Source organism: Saccopteryx bilineata, chromosome 2 (genome assembly GCF_036850765.1).
Source record: "Saccopteryx bilineata isolate mSacBil1 chromosome 2, mSacBil1_pri_phased_curated, whole genome shotgun sequence".
Classification (NCBI taxonomy): Eukaryota; Metazoa; Chordata; class Mammalia; order Chiroptera; family Emballonuridae; genus Saccopteryx; species Saccopteryx bilineata.
Window position 1 is genome coordinate 66,802,513 of NC_089491.1, and position 21,808 is coordinate 66,824,320.

The 21,808-nt window shown below is 41.3% G+C and overlaps 1 protein-coding gene across 1 annotated transcript; it reads left to right on the top strand.

The window, feature by feature from the left end:
• Positions 1-8,216: 8,216 nt before the first annotated feature.
• TPD52L3 (TPD52 like 3) lies at positions 8,217-9,409 on the top strand. Its single transcript, XM_066254356.1, has 2 exons — positions 8,217-8,220; positions 8,412-9,409. Exons 1-2 carry the CDS (start codon positions 8,217-8,219, stop codon positions 9,407-9,409), a joined length of 1,002 nt encoding a protein of 333 aa, XP_066110453.1.
• Positions 9,410-21,808: the final 12,399 nt, after the last annotated feature.

A 21,808-nucleotide genomic window follows, 5' to 3' on the forward strand; every position in this document is an offset into this window, starting at 1 on the left:
CTTTTTTTTCCTTTGATCTGTTTACAACAGGTCCCTTAGCATTTCTTGCAGCCTTGGTTTGGTTGCAGTGAATTCCTTGAGTTTTTTTTTGTCTGTAAAGCTTTTTATTTCTCCTTCAATTTTAAATGATAGCCTTGCTGGATAAAGTAGTCTTGGTTGTAGGTTCTTGTTCTGCATTACTTTGAATATTTCTTGCCATTCCCTTCTGGCCTCAAGTGTTTCTGTTGAGAAGTCAGAAATCATCCTTATGGGGGCTCCTTTGTAGGTGATAGTCTTTTTTTCTCTAGCAGCTTTTAATATTTTTTCTTTATCATTTAGCTTTGATATTTTAATTATGATGTGTCTTGGTGTTGGTTCCTTTGGGTTTCTCCTTAATGGAGTTCTCTGTGCTTCCTGAACATATGAAATGTTTTCCTGCCTTAATTGAGGGAAGTTTTCTGCTATGATTTGTTTGAACAAAGTCTCTATGCCTTGTCCTTTCTTTTCTTCTTCAGGAACCCCTATGACGCGGATGTTATTTCTCTTCATGTTGTCACAGAGCTCTCTTAGAGTTTCCTCAGACTTTTTGAGTCTCTTTTCTTTTTTCTGCTCTGCTTCCATGCCTTTATTTATCGTGTCCTCTAACTCGCTGATTCGATTCTCTGCTTCATCCATCCTGCTTTTAATTCCTTCCATTATATTCTTTATTTCAGATATTGTATTTGTCATTTCTGACTGATTCTTTTTTATTATTTCAATGTCCTTTTTTATATTTGTTATCTCTTTATTTAGGTTTCCGTAATGGCTATCTATGGTTGTTCTAATATCTTTGAGCATCCTAACAATCGTTATTTTAAACTCTGCATCTGGTAATTTGGTTATATCTGATTCACTTAGGTCCTTTTCTGGGGATTTCTCTTGGTTTATTTGTGTTGTATTTCTCTGCCTCGACATTTTCTCTTCACGGGAGTGGCTGTGATCATGTGCTCAGGTGCACAAGTGTTAGTGGCCTTGGCCTTTGCCCCACCCCCGTGTGTGACGTTATGCTCGGTCCTGAGGGCACTGGCGAGCACCTTTGCTCAGCTGCGGGTCTCTGCCTGTTTCTGGGCTTTCGCCCTGCCCTTGCAGGAGGAGCCCGCTCGAGGAAAAGCTGCTAGCCTTGGCTCTACCACCAGGCAGGACTGTGTGCCCAAGCTCAGCTCAGTAGCGGAACTCCGCCTCTTCTGGGTTTTTGGCTCCACCCCCGTGGGAGGAGCCGGCTACCAAGTCAGACCGCAAGCCTGTGTTGCACGGGCGGGGCAAGGCTGTGCTCCTGTGCCCTTGCTCAGGGGCTGGTCTCCACCCTTTCCGGGGTACCCGCCCTTCTCCCGCAGGCTGGATTACAGGCTGCTGGCAGCTGAGTTTGACCGCTTTTGCACGCCCCCTTCCCCCAGCCAGGCAAGATTGAGCTCACACCTGAGCCCAGTGGTGTCCAGCTGGCTTCCGCCCCTGCCAGCAGAACCGCGCTTTTGTCTCCCACTGCCGCTCGCCCTCGGGCGAGCCCTCAGCTGCATGGGTGGGGGTGTTGCAGCTCAGACCCTAAGACTCACTGCTGTAGACCCAAAAGCTTCCTCCTTCTATGCAACTCTGCTCTGAGTGCTGTGGGGGAGCTTGTTTGGCTGCTCTCCTGCTTCCCTTTGCTGGTATTGCTGTTTCCAGGGGAAATATTCACTTCAGCTTTGGGGAGTGACTTGTCCCAGGGGTTAGGGAGGCTATCTCTCAAAATGTTTCTCCCTGTGCCTCCTAGATTATACTCTCTTCCTGTTACTCTGGTCCTCTCCTCTCTCCCCGTCCCCAGGAGCCCCGGGTGAGTGGTTGTGAGAGAGATGTTCTGCGCAGTCCCTTTAGGAAGGATCCTGGGTCTGAGAAATCAGACTCTCACAAACAGTATCCTGACTTGTTTCCAGCTAAATACTGCCCTTACGCCTCTTCTGGGCTCTAGGGCTGCAGGCTGGGGCTTTGTTCCTGGGGCTCAGGACCCTTCCCCCTCTGCTAAACTCAGTTCCCACCACGCGAGTCTCTCCCTGCTGCTGTTCACTCCGGGGAGCTGGGCAGCCCTCTCCATGTTTCCGCTTTTCCTACCGGTCTCGTTGTGGCTTCTTCAGTGTTCCTTGGTTGAAGAGTCCTCTTAGTTTAGTCCAAAGTTGGTTTTTCCAGATGATAGTTCTTAAAATTAGTTTTTATTCCACTTTGGTTCTGGGAGGTAGATGTTGGTACGTCGGCCTACTCCAGCGCCATCTTGTCTCTCCTCCCTTAGTTGTTCGATTGCTTTTTCATATGTGCCTTGACCGCGGGTCTTCAGCAGACTGAGTAACCCCTTGCTCGAGCCAGCGACCTTGGGTCCAAGCTGGTGAGCTTTTGCTCAAACCAGATGAGCCCGTGCTCAAGCTGGCGACCTCGGGGTCTCGAACCTAGGTCCTTCCGCATCCCAGTCTGAAGCTCTATCCACTGTGCCACCTCCTGGTCAAGCAAACTGCCAGTTCTTTAGACACAACTGGCACCACCAATGTAGATTATTTTATAAATCAGTGTAATCAGGAAGATCCATATTAATCTTCTATAACAAATGAAGTCAAATGGTTAAACCTGCTGACACTGTTACAAATCCCTAATCATTTCTAGATTCAAGTATCAATTTCTACAATCTTACTTCTTTCTTCCCCAAACAATCCAGACCTGGTGAAGGGTATGGCTTTGTTTTTCAAATTTAAGTTTCAATCATTTATTTATAAAATATAACATACAGGTTTCTAAAAATTAAGAGGGAGGAAAAAACTACCATTTTTTGTACCATTTACCTTTATGTTTAGAAAGAGTTGGTATGGCCCTGGCTGGTTGGCTCAGCGGTAGAGCGTCGGCCTGGCGTGCGGGGGACCTGGGTTCGATTCCCGGCCAGGGCACATAGGAGAAGCGCCCATTTGCTTCTCCACCCCCTCCCCTCCTTCCTCTCTGTCTCTCTCTTCCCCTCCCGCAGCCGAGGCTCCATTGGAGCAAAGATGGCCCGGGGGCTGAGGATGGCTCCTTGGCCTCTGCCCCAGGCACTAGAGTGGCTCTGGTCGCGGCAGAGCGACGCCCCGGAGGGGCAGAGCAACGCCCCCTGGTGGGCAGAGCGTTGCCCCTGGTGGGCGTGCCGGGTGGATCCCGGTCGGGCGCATGCGGGAGTCTGTCTGACTGTCTCTCCCCGTTTCCAGCTTCAGAAAAATACAAAAAAAAAAAAAAAAAAAGAAAGAGTTGGTATGAATTCATCAACACTACTATATAAATAATTTAAAATTCATTTTTTTACTAAAAATTGTTCAATAATGTCTTCCTTGGAAATCAAAGATAGCAATCCATTGTAGAATTAAAAATTCTCAAGCCCGCCTGACCTGTGGTGGTGCAGTGGATAAAGCATCGACCTGGAACGCTGAGGTCACCAGTTCAAAACCCTGCTCTTGCCTGGTCAAGGCACATATGGGAGTTGTTGCTTCCTGCTCCTCCCCCCTTTATCTCTCTCTCACACACTCTCTCTCCTCTCTAAAAAAAAAAAAATGAATAATTTAAGAAAAAAGAATAAAAATTCTCAAGCCCTTTCTTCATAAATTACTGAATCAATTATTTTGGCTGTTGTTAGTGGCAAAATAGCATCAAAAGCTTTCAGTTTCAGACCACTAATTTTGTGAACCTTTCTATGTAATATAGATTATTTCACTGTCTAATCTAGAGATGTGAAATTCTAAAACCATGGGTTAGTGGTTTGATAGCTTACTATATAATAAACTAAAAGGATCGTTTATTCAATCAATTGGTTAAAATCATTATAAATTAAATGAAATTTCATTTTATTGTCTATGTTTTCAAAATGTAACTGTTCTGGCCTTGGACAGTTGGCTCAGTGGTACAGTGTCGGGCCAGCATGAGATGTCCTGGGTTTGAGTCCTTATCAGGGTACACAGGAGAAGTGACCATCTGCTTCTCTACTCCTCACCCTCCCCCTTCTCTCTCTTTCTCTCTCTTCCCCTCCTGCAACCATGGCTCAATTGGTTTGAGTGCATCAGCTCCTGGAACCAAAGATGGTTCCATGGAGCCTTTTCCTCAGTTGCTAAAAATAGCTCAGTTGCAAGCATGGCCCCAGATGGGCAGAGCATTGGCTCCAGAAGGGGGTTGCCAGGTGGATCCCAGTGGGGACACATCCAGAGGCTGTCCTTCTAGCTCCCCTCCTCTCACTTGGAAAAGAAGAAAAAGAAAAAAAAGAAAAACAAAATATAACCGTTCTTTTGTATGTGGTTATACATAAGCCTAATACAATGGATTGTTCCATTGTGTTACTTATCTGGCCAGGTCCACTCAGGAGGTCAGAACATTGATAGATAGGAAGCCTCCTTCCAGAGGTCACATTTGATTTGGCATCTGGAAATGGAAGTTGCTGAGAGAGGTCAGGTCAATTTTGCCTTGAGGGAAATCATTACCTAAAGTAGGGGTCTCAAACTTGTGGCCTGCGGGCATGTGGCCCGCCGAACAATTTTGTGCGGCCCGCAGACTAATCCACGGGCTTACTTAATTTTATCCAAAATATTTTGAACTTCGTGGATTAGTCTGCGGGCTGCACAAAATTGTTCGGCGGGCCGCGAGTTTGAGACCCCTGAAAGGAATCAAAGTTTAACAAAGGATTTCATATTTTGAATTGAAGGATGAAGAAGCATAGAAACAAGAAAATAGGAAAGTTGGTGGCTAAAATAATTTAAAGAAGGATAATCAAGAGTAAGTTTAAATCTTGTGATTTGGAATCTCAACTTTTTTTTTAATCTCAGTTTTGAATGGACAATGTATGTGCCAGGTAATTCAGCCTAATTTACTATATAATTCTTTGATCTTCATGAAAAAGGAGTTCTGGTTCACAGTCAAAGCACTCTTGATTACTGCTGGCAATGAAGGAACTGTCCAATCAGGAATAAAATAGTTTTTAGGCAGTCCTTGCTTTCCTTTTCAGGCTTCTATACACATAGCAAAATCCCTCATTAGCTTTCATGTTTCCAATTCCAATGTTTCATTGTTCCAAGAATAATCCTCATTTCTTTTAATCCAGGGAAAGACAATCAGGGCAAAACAATAAACACTACTGAGTTATGGGAAAGGGTTATTAAGTACAAACCCAAAAGAGGGTTAAAGTTGGTTTGGATGCCCAGCTACATGTTTCATTATAGCTACATAGGCATGACTAAAGCAAAGTGCTGAAATTTGCTGAGGATCATATCATGTTCCACAAGATCATGCTTGCAAGATCCACCAGAACATCCAACAAAATCCCTAAAATCTAAGACTTCCTCAATGCCATTCTTTGAGAATTGTCAGCCAGGCAATGAAGTATGGGATACCTGACCACCTGCCTTCTCTGGATTGAGGTCTTGATTTTTTCACTGTGTAAATCAGAAACTGTGAGTAGAAATAGGGGGATATTGGGGGTTGACATCCTGACAGATCCTATCCAACTACTTCTACTTCACTGTGCAGACCGTCTCTCACAACTGATCATTGTGAATGTGGGAAGATTTGCTTTGAGAAATGTGAATGAATGCTTGGACAAGAAGGAACATGCAACTGCAATATTAAAAACCCATACACTACAGGGAACATACCTCAACATGATAAAGGCCATCTATGACAAACCCACAGCCAACATCATACTCAATGGGCAAAAATTAAAAGCAATCCCCTTAAGATCAGGAACAAGGCAGGGGTGCCCCTTTTCACCACTCTTATTTAACATGGTCCTGGAAGTCCTGGCAACAGCAATCAGACAAGAAGAAGAAATAAAAGGCATTCAAGTTGGAAAAGATGATATTTGCAAGGCATTCAAGTTATTTGCAGATGATATGATATTGTATATAGAAAACCCTAAGACTATACTTTCAGGGATCATTTCTATAGTTTGAAAACCCTAAAGTCTCAGTCAAAAAGCTACTGGACCTGATAAATGAATTCAGCAAAGTGGCAGGATATAAAATCAATACTCAGAAATCAGAGGCATTTTTATACACCAACAATGAACAGTCAGAAAGAGAAATTAAGGAAACAATCCCCTTCACAATTACAACCAAAAAAATAAAGTACCTAGGAATAAACTTAACCAAGGAGACTTGTACTCGGAAAATTACAAAGCATTGATAAGAGAAATCAAGGAAGATACAAACAAGTGGAAGCATATACCGTGCTCATGGTTAGGAAGAATAAACATCATTAAAATGTCTATATTACCCAAAGCAATTTATAAATTCAATGCAATACCAATTAAAATACCAATGACATACTTCAAAGATATAGAACACATATTCCAAAAATTTATATGGAACCAAAAGAGAACACGAATAGCCTCAGCAATCTTAAAAAAGAAGAATAAAGTGGGAGGTATCACACTTCCTGATATCAAGTTATACTACAAGGCCGTTGTACTCAAAACAGCCTGGTACTGGCATAAGAACAGGCATATAGATCAATGGAATAGAACAGAGAACCCAGAAATAAACTCACAGTTCTATGGACAACTGATATTTGGCAAAGGAGGTAAGGAAATACAATGGAGTAAAGATAGCCTCTTTAACAAATGGTGTTGGGAAAATTGTACAGCTACCTGCAAAAAAATGAAACTAGATCACCAGCTTACACCACTCACAAAAATAAACTCAAAATGGATAAAAGACTTAAATGTAGGCCGTGAAACCATAAGCATCTTAAAAGAAAACATAGGCAGTAAGCTCTCCGACATCTCTCGCAGCGATATATTTGCTGATTTATCTCCACAGGCAAGGGAAATAAAAGACAGGATAAACAAATGGGACTATGTCAAACTAAAAAGCTTTTGCACAGCTAAAGACAACAAGAACAGAATAAAAAGACAAACTACACAATGGGAGAATATATTTGACAATATGTCTGATAAGCGGTTAATAACCAAAATTTATAAAGAACTTGTAAAACTCAACACCAGGAAGACAAACAACCCAATCCAAAAATGGGCAAAAGAGATGAATAGACACTTCTCCAAAGAGGACATACAGATGACCAATAGGCATATGAAAAAATGCTCAACATCACTAATCATTAGAGAAATGCAAATTAAAACCTCAATGAGATATCACCTCACACCAGTCGCTTATCAACAAAACAACACAGAATAAGTGCTGGTGAGGATGTGGAGAAAAGGGAACCCTCCTGCACTGCTGGTGGGAATGCAGACTGGTGCAGCCACTGTAGAAAACAGTATGGAGATTCCTCAAAAAACTGAAAATCGAACTGCCTTTTGACCCAGCTATCCCACTTTTAGGAATATACCCCAAGGACACCATAGAACGGCTCCAAAAGGAGAAATGCACCCCCATGCTTGTGGCAGCATTGTTCACAATAGCGAAGATCTGGAAACAGCCCAAGTGTCCGTCAGAGGACGAGTGGATTAAAAAGCTTTGGTACATATATACTATGGAATACTACTCAGCCATAAGAAATGATGACATCAGATCATTTACAATAACATGGATGGACCTTGATAACATTATACGGAGTGAAATAAGTAAATCAGAAAAAAAACTAAGAACTATATGAATCCATACATAGAAGGAACATAAAAATGAGACTCAGAGACACGAACAAGAATGTGATGGCAACAGGGGTGGGGGTGGGGGGAGGGGGGATGTGGTGAAGAAGGAGACAAGGATTGGGGGAGGGGAAGGGCACAAAGAAAACCAGATAGAAGGTGACAGAAGACAATTTAACTTTGGGGCAGAGGTATACACCACAATCAAATGTCAAAATAATCTAGAGATGTTTTCTCTCAACACATGTACCCTGATTTATCAATGTCACTGCATTAAATTTAATAAATAAATTTAAAAAAAAACCAAACAAAAAAAAAACCATGCACTGTCAATTTGTATATGCCTTATTTCTTCTCTCCTAAATTCTCACTGTATAATAGTCTTTGCTTATTTATAAAGCTTAAATTTGACACAACTATTACAGATTTACTCCTTCTCCCAACCAAAATAACAGGCAATGGTGACTGGTTAGACTCACTTTCTGAGTACTGCTACCCAAGCCTCTGGACCTCACATCATGCGACCATGATAGTCACTGCTGGACTCAAGAGTTCTGAGGAAACTTCAAATCCACTTTATGAGTGATGCTAGGAGTTTTCCAGGTTAACTCTGGGAACCTAGGAAGGAAACATGGGTAGGTTCTGAGGCCCTCATTTGAGAGCAGTTTCTATTTATTTTTATGTTTTGGGCTTTTCACAAATTTTTGTCAGTACAAAGAGTTCAACTAATTTTCAAGGGTTTGACAATGGCTGGCATAGTACACAAAGGTCCGGAAGGGGAGTCAGACTTGATTAGAAGGGCAGAACCCGTCACTTACTGCGGCAGATGGGAAAACACCTCGGTTCTCTAACAATAACCTCCGCACCGCCAACCTCACAGGCTCACTGCTATGCCGAAGCACCACTACGCTTGTGGAAGGAGTCAGGGCTGCGCTTGGCTTCTGCGGCAGTTCTCTTCAGCCGGAAGTCACGCCTCCACGACTCTCTTCACCCCTCACCTCTAACCTCTCACCCGGAAGTGGATCCCGCGGCTGGGCCGTCTACCCTGGACTCCAGGTCCTCATCCCACAAGTGGTAACTCTCGACACCCACCAAAATATGGATTCTGCCAAACTAGAGCCCCACCCTACAGGCCAAGAGTCCAACTCCGCAGGCCTGGATTTTGACTTTCCTGGCCAAAGTTATTTCTCCACTACCCACGAGTTCAACTCTCTCTACCAAGAATTGGACTTGGACTCTCTTAACGAAGATGATCTTTCTCAGTCCATGGCAGGCGCCATGACAAAGACCTCTAAGGGCACGTGTGAACTCCATCTGACTACAGAACCGGAGGATCTCACAGAGGCTGAGCTAAAGGAGCTCAATTCCAAGCTCACTAAATTGGAGGCTGAAATTGTAACCCTACGCCATGCGCTGGCAGCCAAAGAGAAACGCAGCATGGAGCTTAAGAGGAAGCTGGGCCTCACAGCCTTCGTGGGGCTGAAGCAGAACCTGTCCAAGAGCTGGCATGATGTTCAGGTCTCCAATGCCTACATGAAACAAAAGACGTCAGCCGCCCTGTCCACCATGGGCTCTGCCATCTGCAAGAAGCTTGGAGACATAAAGAAGTCGGCCACCTTCAGATCCTTTGGAGGTCTGGTGGGGACAATCAAATCCAGAGTTGCAGGTGGCAGTGAGCTGGACCATGACTGCCTTCCTTCTTCAGCGAGTAGAGATGATCCAGCCCTGGTTTCGGGGAGTGAGAATGATCCATTTCCGGGAAGTGGAGATGATTCTGTTACACAAACTGGAGATGACCAGCTTCTCTTTCTGGAGCAGGAGTAAGCACCCTTGGTAAACCTGGCCACCTGACCAGTGTAAGAACTTCCTACCCTCATCACAGATCCTGCTCTGTCCAGCAAAAACAAGCAGCCTAACCACAATGGGAAAGTCAACTCAGGAAATGGACAGAGTCCGGTTTTGAGAAAAGTCATGCCCATTTTTACACAAGTATTTGCTGCTGTTGAGATAGAAAATCCAACATTTTGTACCCGGTTATTTTACATTCAAGTTTGTAGATGAAATGCATCACTATACTAGCCTTTCTGGGGTTGCATTTTAATGGACAAGACAGTGGCTCCAGAGGCGTTTAAGGCCAAAGACCAAACTCTTTTTTGGAAAACTAGTCTCATCAGAAGGCAAAGTAGGTTTCTGATTAAAACTGGGAAAAGGTATAAAGTAAGCTATAAATCTATCCTATGCCCATCTCCTTCCTTCACTAAATCTTAGAAGGAATCTTGAAAGCTTTAGACTGTCTATGATTTTTATTTTAAAAAGATAATCAAGAAAACACATTTTTCTCAGAGACCCTAGGAGAGGGGGAAATAGTAGTAGACTAATTATTACATAATACTATAACTTTTATAAAATTTGATTTTTTAAAAGCTCCTAATTAAGCAAAGTAACTTTAGCTTTAATTTAGGAGATTGTTAACTACTTTGGATTCCAACTGAAATCACAACTTTACTTTGCCTTATATTTTATCTTTTTATATAGTAAAATGAGAGTTTTAAAGTTTAACCCTATGGCAGCATGTCTCTGCCACAGCAACATGCCACCTAAAGGGAAGAAAGTTGCTTCTCATTTCTGTAGCAATTCCTAGTTACCACTTCCAGCTGAGGGGCTGGAGGGAAAACAGTATCACCAACAGTATTCTGTTTTAAGCAACATTTAAAACAGGACACCATTCTCTGTAATGCTGACTGTTATGCCTTTGAATGGACATAACTAACTGATTATACATCACTGGTCACATTGACTCCATGTCTGTCTTTATTTATATCTAACTCAACTGAAAGGAAATGAGATGTGCTCCTCAAGGCATGTCAGGATAGCAGGAACCTGGTTTGGATTTGTTTGAACTTTCTCATATCTGACTTTTACAGGAGCTCTGATGTTTTATTGTTTGTTTGTTTGTTTCCCTTTTTCATTTTCAAAATGCCAGGACCTAGCAGCTTCTTGCATTCATCCAGTCATACTGCCTGAGGTAGAAGTTTCTGTCTTAATGGCTTTCAACAGGGGCACTAGGAAATTTATTTGCGTGGGTATATATGATAACTTCTCACTACCTAAAGTAATCCCTCCAACCTAAGGAGCTGATCCTGTTTCACTGATTCTTGAATGCTCCCCTATATTCCTTTGGTATTCCTATAAGCAAAAACAAATACCACTATAAATGTAAAAGCACTTGGTAGACTATAAAGTCACTGATGTATCCCAACCCTCCACAGATTTCTGAAAACAAAGTTTTGCCTGGATTAAAACAAGATATTCAACTATTTTACATGTTTGTTTTTTAATTTGTTGTGTTTATCAACCAAAATGGTTTTCTATGCTGAAGAACTAGAGACAAACTTGCAGCACGCATAAAGACACATTGTCCAACAGGCGAAAGTTTTGACCCCATATTGCAGAAAGCCTTGTGTTTGGGAAAAATCTCAGATTGACATTATCGCCAAGTCCGGAATATATTCTATTTTATTTAATAATTCAAACACATGTAGTAACTGTTTCTGCCAATAAATCCTCAGCTCACTGAGAGCAATAAAGAACATAACTATTTCTGCTCATCATTATATTTCTAGGTTTGGATTAGAGTAGATATCTGTTCAATAAATACGGTACTTGTTGAATTGGTCAATATCACGTACTTCAGACATCAAACCTCTGATCCAAAAGATTATCAACAACATGAACTCGTTGACAAGTTCCTCAAGTTTTTAAACAAAGCATTTACTTTCTTTTCAAAGACAATTTCAGACGCTACTATATGCTGGGCATTGTGCAGGTTCTGAAGCTACAGAAATTAATTAGACATGGTGTATGCTCTCTAGAAGCAGATTTTCAAATCATTACAATTCACTTTAGTAGGTGCTAAAATAGAGGAAGTCTGTGAAGAAAGAATGTTCATCTCTGACTTAATAGGTCAGAAAAGAATTCATAAAACAGAAAGTCTTAGAGGCTTAGTAGGAATTTGTCAGACATAAAAGTAGAACATTCTGGACAATAGCCAGAGGAACTAAATCATAAAGGAAAGTAATAGAATGTCATGTTTCAAGTAATACCAATAAACCACCATAGCTAGAAAGTGTTAGTGGTGAGAGATAAGGATGGAGAGATAAGCAGAGGCAAGATCATAAACAGTCTTACATGATATATCAGACATTAATATTAATCCTGTAGGAAATGGGGAGGAATTAAAGGTATTTAAATCAAAATGTGTTTTTGATAGCTCACTCTGGTCATTATAGAAATAGATTCGGATGTATTTAAGTGGGAGAATCTCCAAAACTTAGGAAACAACTGCAAGGGCAAGAGGGATGGATAGATTTGTGAGTTGGTAAGGATATAGAATTGAAAAGACTCGATACTAACAATGCTGGAACTGCATTCATTTTGCTTCAGCTCTTTTATTAGATTCCAGCATACCTGCATCAATAGCTATGGACACCAAATAAATGCTTCCATGAGCGTGTGGACTCTGAATTAAAGGTTTCCTTTGGATCTTGGTTCTGCCTTTCACATGCACTGCTTACCCTCATTCTCTAGTCTGTCTACTTTCATAATTTGATCTCATCTGCTTGTCTAGCCCTATTTGCATTTTTTTAGCTTAGCTTAATTCTATTTAACTTTAAGTTGGCCACTTCAGAATACAATTTCCAATAGTTCTTGGAATACATGAGCCCCTAAAAGATGCTTCATACCTAGGTCTGGCTGAACTCCTGAGAACCACTAGTTGGGAGGACTATGGGAACAAAATTCCTTTAGGCTCCCAATTTTCTCAGAAGGAGTAGGGGTGGAAGGTAGAGACAAAGGTTGAAAGTTCTAATCCCCACGGATGACAATCCCCATGCAGCTGGCAGGGAAGGGAGTACCAAGCTTTTGTTTATTAGCATCATAACACACCTCAGCATATTGCTATGGTCACCCCCAGAGAAATTCACCAGCAACTTCTGGAGACGACTTCTAAGCTCCAGATTTGAGAGAAACTATATTATCATACATACCTACTTGCATGGAATGAAAAGAGGTAATCAGTGAACAGGGATCTGGAACTATACAGGTCTTCTCATAGTGCTAGGCACTGTGCTTGATAGCCCAACCCACCAAAGGGACAGTAATGCCATTTGTTGATACTGTTAGGAGATGAGGTCAGTTATATCTGGGCCATGAAATTTCAAGTCTTGCCTATAAACTCCATTGTAAGAAAAAAGGATGAGCATCACGCCATCAAAACAACTGAGGCCTCAATGTAGTCATCATTTGAGACCATATCCTACTCTTGCTGACCAGATCTATTGATAGACGTTCAGTGATGGCACAGTTTCCAGTGTTTCGAGCCTCATTCGCTTAAGGCAGTGACAAGTGGAAGAATGCCCTCCAGATGATGAACTTTGGCCAGCTTGTATGAACATATTATCATGCCACTTAGTCATCTCTCAAAAAATATTAGGCAGGTCCCTAAGACAGACAAAAATATCTGACAATTCCTGAGAGTTCACCAGGTAATTTAAAAGTTCATTCTCTGTTTATCTATACTACCACTCAAATAATTGACCACCTCAAGAAGGGAAGTGAGTTCTTCTGGAAGTCAAAAGTTTTGGTCACCTCAACCCCAGTCATGGCTACCTGGCCACACACCCATGGCATCAAAACTGATGCATCCAACACGGTGTCATATCTTCAAGAAGACTTTACTTCTCTCTCTCTTCTACTACCAGTAACTTGGAGCTAATTGGATCATCCAGGGTTATCTTAGAGGAATAATTTGTACACTTGGTTGAGCCAAACTTGCTTTTTAGAATGTAAGGACTAAAAGATAAAAAGAATCAATGGGAACTGACCTGTACAGTCATAGAGATGTGAGGTGTTTTTGGAACATATCTAAGCACAGGTGATTGTGGGGAAAACAGCTGCGTTAGGCTTGCCTGCTGGTTTAACCCACTGCAAGCACTTTGTGCAATTAGTGCATGAGCACATGACAGCACTATTGTAAAGATATAAGTGTTTTCCTTCAGGGGAAATGAGGTCAGATTGCACCCCACCACTGAGAGGTGCAGTTTGTTTCCTGATCCCTTCCCCCCTAGTGCAAAAAGCAGGTTTTCCTTTGTTTTGTTTTTTTTCTTTTCTTGTCTTTCTTCTTTTGGCTTGCCTGTCTTTGACAGCCTCCAATAAATTGGTATGGCTCATCATTTTCCACTTCTTCAGTTCCTTTACCGTCTACCCAAATTTAATGCAAATCTCCATGGCCTCAGCCACCAGCCTTACAGTGATCTACTGAAAGGAGACCAGAGCAGACATGCGGAGTTGCCATGTGACCACCTAGACTCACTTCCTAGTCAGGGCTGAACGCAGAATACAATTTCAGAGACGTGAATGTGAGCTGGGTCATTGATGTCAAAACTTAACTGTCACCTAAATCCTTTCTGATACCACTCTAGTCTCATATTCATACCATAAAAGAGATGAGTCACCTTGGTTTTAAGGTGACAAAAATCACTTATTCCTACCAGTAAAGTTATAGATCAGTGGGCTAGTCTTGGGAAACAACGGACAAATTAAGGAATCACTGGCACCCTGGTCAGGGAAGAGAAGGAAATTCTACTCATAAAATATTATTGTTCTCTTTAATTATGAAAGAGTTTATTTGCTTATTTAACAAATATTAAGCACTACTATGTGCCAGGCACAGTTTAGGTGCTAAGGATACAGCAGTGAGCAAAACATACAAAAAAAAAAGAAAGAAAGGAAAGGAAAGAAGGAAGGGAAGGAGGGAGGAAGGAAAGGAAGGAAGGAAGGAAGGAAGGAAGGAAGGAAGGAAGGAAGGAAGGAAGGAAGGAAAGAAGGAAGGATCCTTGACTTCACGGAGCTTAATTCAAAATTAAATGATAACAAACACCCATGCATCCACCACACAACATAAGACCCAGCATAGCTATTTACGAGAGGCTATGAACACTTTACAAAAAGTCCCTTCAGGAGGCTAATTCAATGGGTTCTGTGGCCTGGCCACAGTGGAGAAGAAGAACAGTTTCTTCTTTTTTAGGGAGGGAGATGCCTGTGCCTCCACAGCTGCCCTCAGTCCTCAGAGTGGTCAGATTTGAGTATTAGCGTCCTAAAACTCAAGGTCTGGCCACGGATGGAAAAGGTAAAGTGGATGTGCTCCAGAGGTGTCCACAAGCACACACTCACTCAGAACAGAAAAGACTTTCCTGACGTAGCTACGGTTTCAGACAGGGAGTCTCGGAGGAAAGAACTCAAAAGTGGCTGGAGGCAGGGGACTTATCGCACCGTGCGCCGAAGTGGATGGAAGGTCAGAGATCCTGGTTCTTTCTCAGAGGGGAGGGGGAGAGGAGCGGTCCTTGTGGACTTCAACTCCTCCCGGGTTTTCAGCACCAAAATGTAAGGTATTTTTCCCTGCCGAGAAGGAAGGAAGGGGCCAGAGCCACCAAGTGTGGAATAACAAAAGGTTTTATTGAGTACAGCACATCCCACCCAGTTTGGTTCCCTGGCCCCGAGGAAAGATGGAGGTCAGGGAAGTTGCAAGGATTAAACCACATGGGAGATATTTAAAGGGGTCCCTCCAGGGAAGTCGAGCTAATATGACGTGGTGAAATCTCACTGGCTGGCAGACGGTCACTTTTTTCCAAACGGTTTCTGTGAAGCCTCTTTTGCCATGCTTGGTTTTGGGGGGTCCTAGCCAAAGTTCACGGGCCTGGGTTCCTCACATGACCATCCCCCATTATCCACCGACCTTACAAATATTCCAGCACATCAATGTATAATTACCAACCTAAGAAGCTCACTGAAGCTTCAGGTGTCCAGAATTTCTATTAGGATTTCAGTACCTAGGTATAATTGATTAAATCATTGGCCACATGATTGCCTCTCCAGAGGTTGGGAGGTGAGGTTGATATCATGTGGCTCAAATCCCCACTCCTCTAATCACATACTTGGATCATTCTAGCATGGCAGGCTCTCACCCTGAAACTATCCAGGGACCCACCATGAATAACAAAGACACTTCTATCACTCAGGAAATTCCAAGGAGTCAGAGGCTTCCTACAAGGAACCAAGACAAAGACAAGTCAAAGTCTTTACCATACAACAAAATCAGGCAATAGGAAGCTGCCCTACACAATAGTCCCCAAGCTACACAAACAAAAGCAAAGGATACTACTATGCCTGGAAGCCACTCATTAAATATATACCTCTTACAATTTAACTGATCAACATTTCTTACCACCGCAAAAATATCATGTAATAATTCACTTTATTGCTCTACCACCCAAAATATACCATTCCATGACTCTTATAGCTTCCAAACCATTAACCCCAAATTCCCAAAATACTAATCCTTTGAGTAGTACAAACGTTCCTGTGTATCCTCTTGCCTCCTGACCATCCAAAGTACTATCAATTTATTTTTTAAATATGTAAAGCAATATTTTAAAAAGGCAAATATATTTTCTTGTTTCCATAAACTAGTTATCAAACAAACATGATTTTAAGTTAATAAAACTGGAACTGGAACTAACTTCATTTTTTGAAGAAAAAGAAAACTCACTCCCAGGGGTCAGCGAGCATGATAAAAACTCACTACTCAAAGGGCTAATCATTAGTGACACGCTGGTGGTTGGCACACTTACTACAAATGGAGAGGTATAAAATACCTTCAGATGCACTTATGACTTCTAGGTTGAGACACCTCTTGAGATGAAATCTGCTCCACTCAGCCTGCACAAAACTGGAAGATGTTTTCCTCAACATATTCAAAATCTTTATCCTATGAAAGCTCACATCCAATTATTCCACATTTATCCTGCCTTCCATTGATCCTTGCTGAGCCCAATTCATTTTGACTTCATCCTCCTTCATATATTCTCTCCCGGCCCCAAAAACCTGGGCTGAGAAGCTGGAGCACATAGAACTATTAAGCACCTGCTGATTGATACCTTGACTGCCTCTACACCTAATACCATGGAAAAGTTAAGGAACCAGAAAAATGGCAGTGAGAATCAGCCTCCCACTGCAAGCATATCCTAGAGCAGGGGTTGGGAACCTATGGCTCACAAGCCAGATGTGGCTCTTTTGATGGCTGCATCTGGCTCGCAGACAAATCTTTAATTAAAAAATAATAATAACAAAAATATAAAACATTCTCATGTATTACAATCCATTCATTTCCTACCACTCATGTTCATGGTTGCGGGTGACTGGTGCCAATCACAGCTGTCCTCCAGGACAACACCAAATTTTTATTGGATAATGCATAACATACATGGGTCATTGTATGGCTCTCACAGAATTACATTTTAAAATATGTGGCATTCATGGCTCTCTCAGCCAAAAAGGTTCCCAACCCCTGTCCTAGAGCCTGGCCAGGGCTTTTCATGGAGCTCTCCTGATAGGTTTAGGTGGGGAGTTAAGGAAATTGGGATGAAACTTTGCATCAGCCATCCTGGACACTCTAATTTATTACTGGCCTGTTATTACGCTGAACTCTCCTCCTTCCTCTGAACTCTGTCCAGCCTCTGTCTGACTCTAAACCTTTGATTCTCTATACCACAAATTTTGAGTCTATCTCTGGCCTCGTAGATCTGGTATTCAAACCACCCATCAAATAGCTCTTATTTTTTCCTTTATAAAATTTAGTTTGCCTTTTGATCTCTTGACTCTCTGTTGCTGTCTGTGAAACTTTGATAATTCCATCTGAACCTTATAGAGAGAAGATGAGTAACTCATACATTTGGAGTCACTAAAGATTGGTGTTGTAGTAATATAAGGTAATAGTAATTATATAAATATTTATATATAGAAATATAAAAATATGGAAGATATATAAAAGTAATTAAAAGGATATTAAAAATAATTGTGAAAATTAAGTAAAGTTATGCCTATTGGATAGTAATTAATATAGTGGCTTAGTGCCATAACTCTGTAATGTGATAAATAGACTCTGACTTACAAGCAGAGCCCAGTTAGTATGTGTGTGAAGTTATACATAGATAAGAAGTGGCTTGGTGTTATTTACATTAACTTTGTAAATTAATGAAAATAAGAACATCTTAAAAAGTGGTTTAATGTAAACATTTCAGTAGATTGACATAAAGGGGGTTCCCTGCAAGGAACTCCCAAAAAGGTGGTTTGAGGTGATAATCCTGTAGATTGACACCTGTTAGAAGGCGTTGGCCAGAAAGGGTACTAAAGCTGAGGGGCCCCCTGCTGCAGTACTCGCCCAGACTCCAACATTGATGTGGACTGTCTCCACACCGCTCTGAGCTCTGACCAAAGCCAGCCGAGAGGAGCACGCTGATGGGGTCCCCTTAAGCTGTACCCAGGCACACCAAAAGGATTTGTGAGTAATAAATTGCCTGTGTGATTATTGCAACTAATTTGTGTGTCGGTCGTGTCTTTCCTCTGGTGGCATTTAACAGTAGCATCCTCATAGCCGCCTCAAGAGTAGTCTCGATGAGGCTGCCAGCCCTGCTAATAAGCAGGAGCGTCCCATTGTATGGGGAAGTCGAATCAGGGACACCTGATCGACGTAGAGCTTGGGCTCGGAGCTCCAGTGGCGCAATCGGTTAACGCGCTGTACTTATACAGAGCTTGGGCTCTACTGGGATAATTGGCTTGTTTACAATGTGTATAGCTGCCGAAAAGGCAAACATTTATAGTAATAAGAGCTAACATTTACATGTAACTTACTATGAACCAGAAACTATTCTAATTTTATGCTTAAAGTCATTTAATCCTTACTATTGCTCTTCAATGTAGGTTCTTTATTATTTCAGTTTTACAGATTAGGAAACCAAGATTCCAAGAGGTTAAAGTAACTTTCCCAAAAATACACAGCTAGTAAGTGTCAGCTTCCAGAACTTTGAGAAAATAAGTGCCTGCTGTTTGAGCCACTCAGTCTGTGGTATCTTTTTATGATAGCCCTACCAGACTAATAAAATTTCCTTCAGTTTTTTTTTCTTTGTTTTATTGGATATATTGGGGTGACATTTAATAAAATTACATTGGTTTCAGGTTTATACTTCAAATTTGTACTCAAAAGTCATCCCTTTTAGCAACCCCATGTACAATTTTGACCACCATATCCCCATTTTTGGCTTTAGCACTATATATCATGGATTATATTTTTGCTGTCTATCATTCTTATTGTCTGCCTCTTTCACTAAAATGTAAACTCCATAGAGGTAGAGATTTTTTTTTTTGTCAGCTTTGTTCACTATTATATTCCCAGCTTCTAATACAATATCTGGCACATAGTTAATTGTTCAATAAACAATTGACATGAGGGAAGTAAGTCCAGGAATTGACTGGGTTGGTTTTCCTCATATTTCATCAAACTCCATAGGACAGGAAGAAGACAGAGCTGGGCCAGTAAGTGAAACCTTGTTTGTACTTAAAATGGGGTCAGCACGATGACAATTATCAACTTCAACAAACGATCGGAGTAGACAGAGTCAGAAAGTCATACTAGTTCCAAACCAAAGAGGCATCTGAAATCACTAAAAACTTAAGGGCAATTAGGCAACCAATGACTAACTCTGCTACATACCTTGTTAAGACTGTGGCTTTTACTTTTGCTTGGTTCACCTGCTAGGATGTCTGTCTCCAGAAAGCTTTAAATACTTTCCACTCGTATTTTAGCATGCTTGTCTTCGGCCCAGGCAGGATTGGAGATCTTAGGAATGATACATGAGTTTACTCAGTGCCTTCCAAACTTTCCTTCCCTCCCTAGATCTTGAGAGTCCTAGAAAAGGAAATGGTTATTTATAGCACTCCCCCGGGTAGCACCTTGTAGTCTCTCCAAGCTCTCCTGGGAATCTCCTGCTTTGGGCTACCTTCCTCCACTGTCTATCTCTTTGCCTGCTACATGGATCTCACCTGTCTCCCTGGATCCTTTGATGGCATCATAGTTGTGGTTTAATTCCCAGATGCTGTCTCTTGAATTACCTTCAGCACTTCACTCAGAAATCTCTTAGCAAAACCCGGCATCTGAGGATCCTGCTCCTATAGGAGTGGTGAGCAAAGGAATAGAGAGAAACTAACAACATTGCTGCTTCTCCCAGTATCTCCTGCCACTCACAGCTTCTCCTCAACACTAGGGGGTGCTGCTCATACAGTCATTTTACCCTGTTTTGTGCCACACAAACCCCACTGTCTTGATTTTCATTCCTAAACCTCCACCAGCCACATCTCCTGATGAAATGTTTATCATTAAAACCTAAATCTATGATTCTCCCTGGAATATGAGTAAACTTTGTACCAGTTCCTTAAGTAGAAAAAGACTTATCATTAAAGACCTTAACCTGTACAAACTACTTGCAATACTGAGATTTTTTTTGCAAGTCAGAGAATTTTTTGTTGTTGGTAACCCCGTAGAGTATCTGACAAAGTTCATGCATTTGCTTCAGGACGAAACAAGTATAGGAAACTCCTTCTTCTGATCCAAAATGAAAAGGGATAAATCCTTCTCAGAAGGAAAAGATTATAGCAGTGGGGGAGGAGGAAGAAGATAAATTTATCAGGGTCAGTAGATGAAAAGAAATGTACCAGGTGCTGCTCAGAAGTGGAACAAGAAAGAATTGTCAAAACACAGCATCCCAAACTCTGAAAGCCTCCAGCTCCACACATCATTACCCTCCTCCTAATCATCTCATAGGAGATTCACAGAGGCTTAGAAGTGGGGGATATTGGAGAAGGGAAGGGTCTCTCATCCTTGGCATCCTTAGTTGGACCCCTGACCTGAACTCCTTGCAAAAATACTGTTTATTAAGTGGCCAAATCCAGTAGTTCTGATGGAACTCTACTTTAGAGTATTATGGGTTAAACATAGCTAATCACCGTGCATAATATAGTTTCTTTGGTGAATGCATTCTGATTTCCACATAACTCACTTCTATAAATGAACCTCTGGAATTTTGCCCTCCTGATAGGAGGACTGCCAGTGAAACTCTCAAATGAGAAGAAGATACATTGATGTTTTTCAGGACTGTTAGGTTCATAGGAGAAGAAAAGATTGTGTGTCCTCTTTGAGAGCTTTCTTATATTGTCTTTTGATCATTCGAGAGATAAAGAAAAATGTTCCTTTCCTTCTGGCTAGATCTCAAAGGATTCTGAGGCCACTGACCAAAACATCCATTGATTCCTGCAGAGTTAAAGCAAAGGTGTTGTGTCTCACTTGCTTAGAAATATAAGAGAACAAGTAAAATATAAGAGAACAAGTAAAAGTCAGAAGGAAGTATAATTTTAGTGACAAAGTCCAGTCAACCTTGATATCAAGCACAGGCTATGTGCTAAGGACTTTACATTTATTATTTTCTATAATCCTCACTAAAGCCCTTTGGGAAAGAAATTAACACTCCCATTTCACAAATGAGGAAATTAAGGCAGAAAGATTAAGATATTTGTCCAAGTCTTTGCAGCTTGCAAGTGGCAGAGTGGACATTTGAATCCAGGTGCCTCTGACTCAAAGCCAGGCTCCCAGCGAAGCTGCTGCCTCCCAAATGGCAAGTCCTGCTGCCACTATTAAACATTAGCCACTATTGCTAAGGATTGTCCAGGGACATCTTTATAGTGCAAGCATCATCTGCAAAGCACTCCCAAAGGTTTTCTCTATAGGAAGATGGCACTTGAATATTATTGCCAGTAACAAATCTTTAAAATTAACACTGGGGAACAATTTTTTTCATTTTCTGAAAAAATGAGGTTTAGAACTGTTGCATGAGGTTTTAGAACTGTTTCTATATATTTCTGAATCACTGATTCCAAATATGAAATCTGTTTGTTGGTGCATGCTCTAGTTTTTATGCAATTTTAATTTCTTTTTGTTATAGTTAATGGCATGCATTGGTTTTTAAATTGGAGTTAAAGGGCAGCAACTCTTGGATTGAACATAACCACAAGGCAATTAATGTTTTACAAACATCACTTTTACATAATTGTAGTTTTTAAATGTAAAAAATTATTATCTGATAAAAACACCCTCTTATTTTGTTTTAAGATTGAATCATGGCTTCTTCGAGTAGGCGTAAATGTAAGAATAGTCCTGGCACCTTCTGTTATATATGTGGCTGTTATACACTTCAGCGTCAAAAGCGCAATAGTTCATCATTTGTGACACATGCATATATTGCCTATTTTCAAGTTCCCCTTGGCAATCAAGACAAGAAT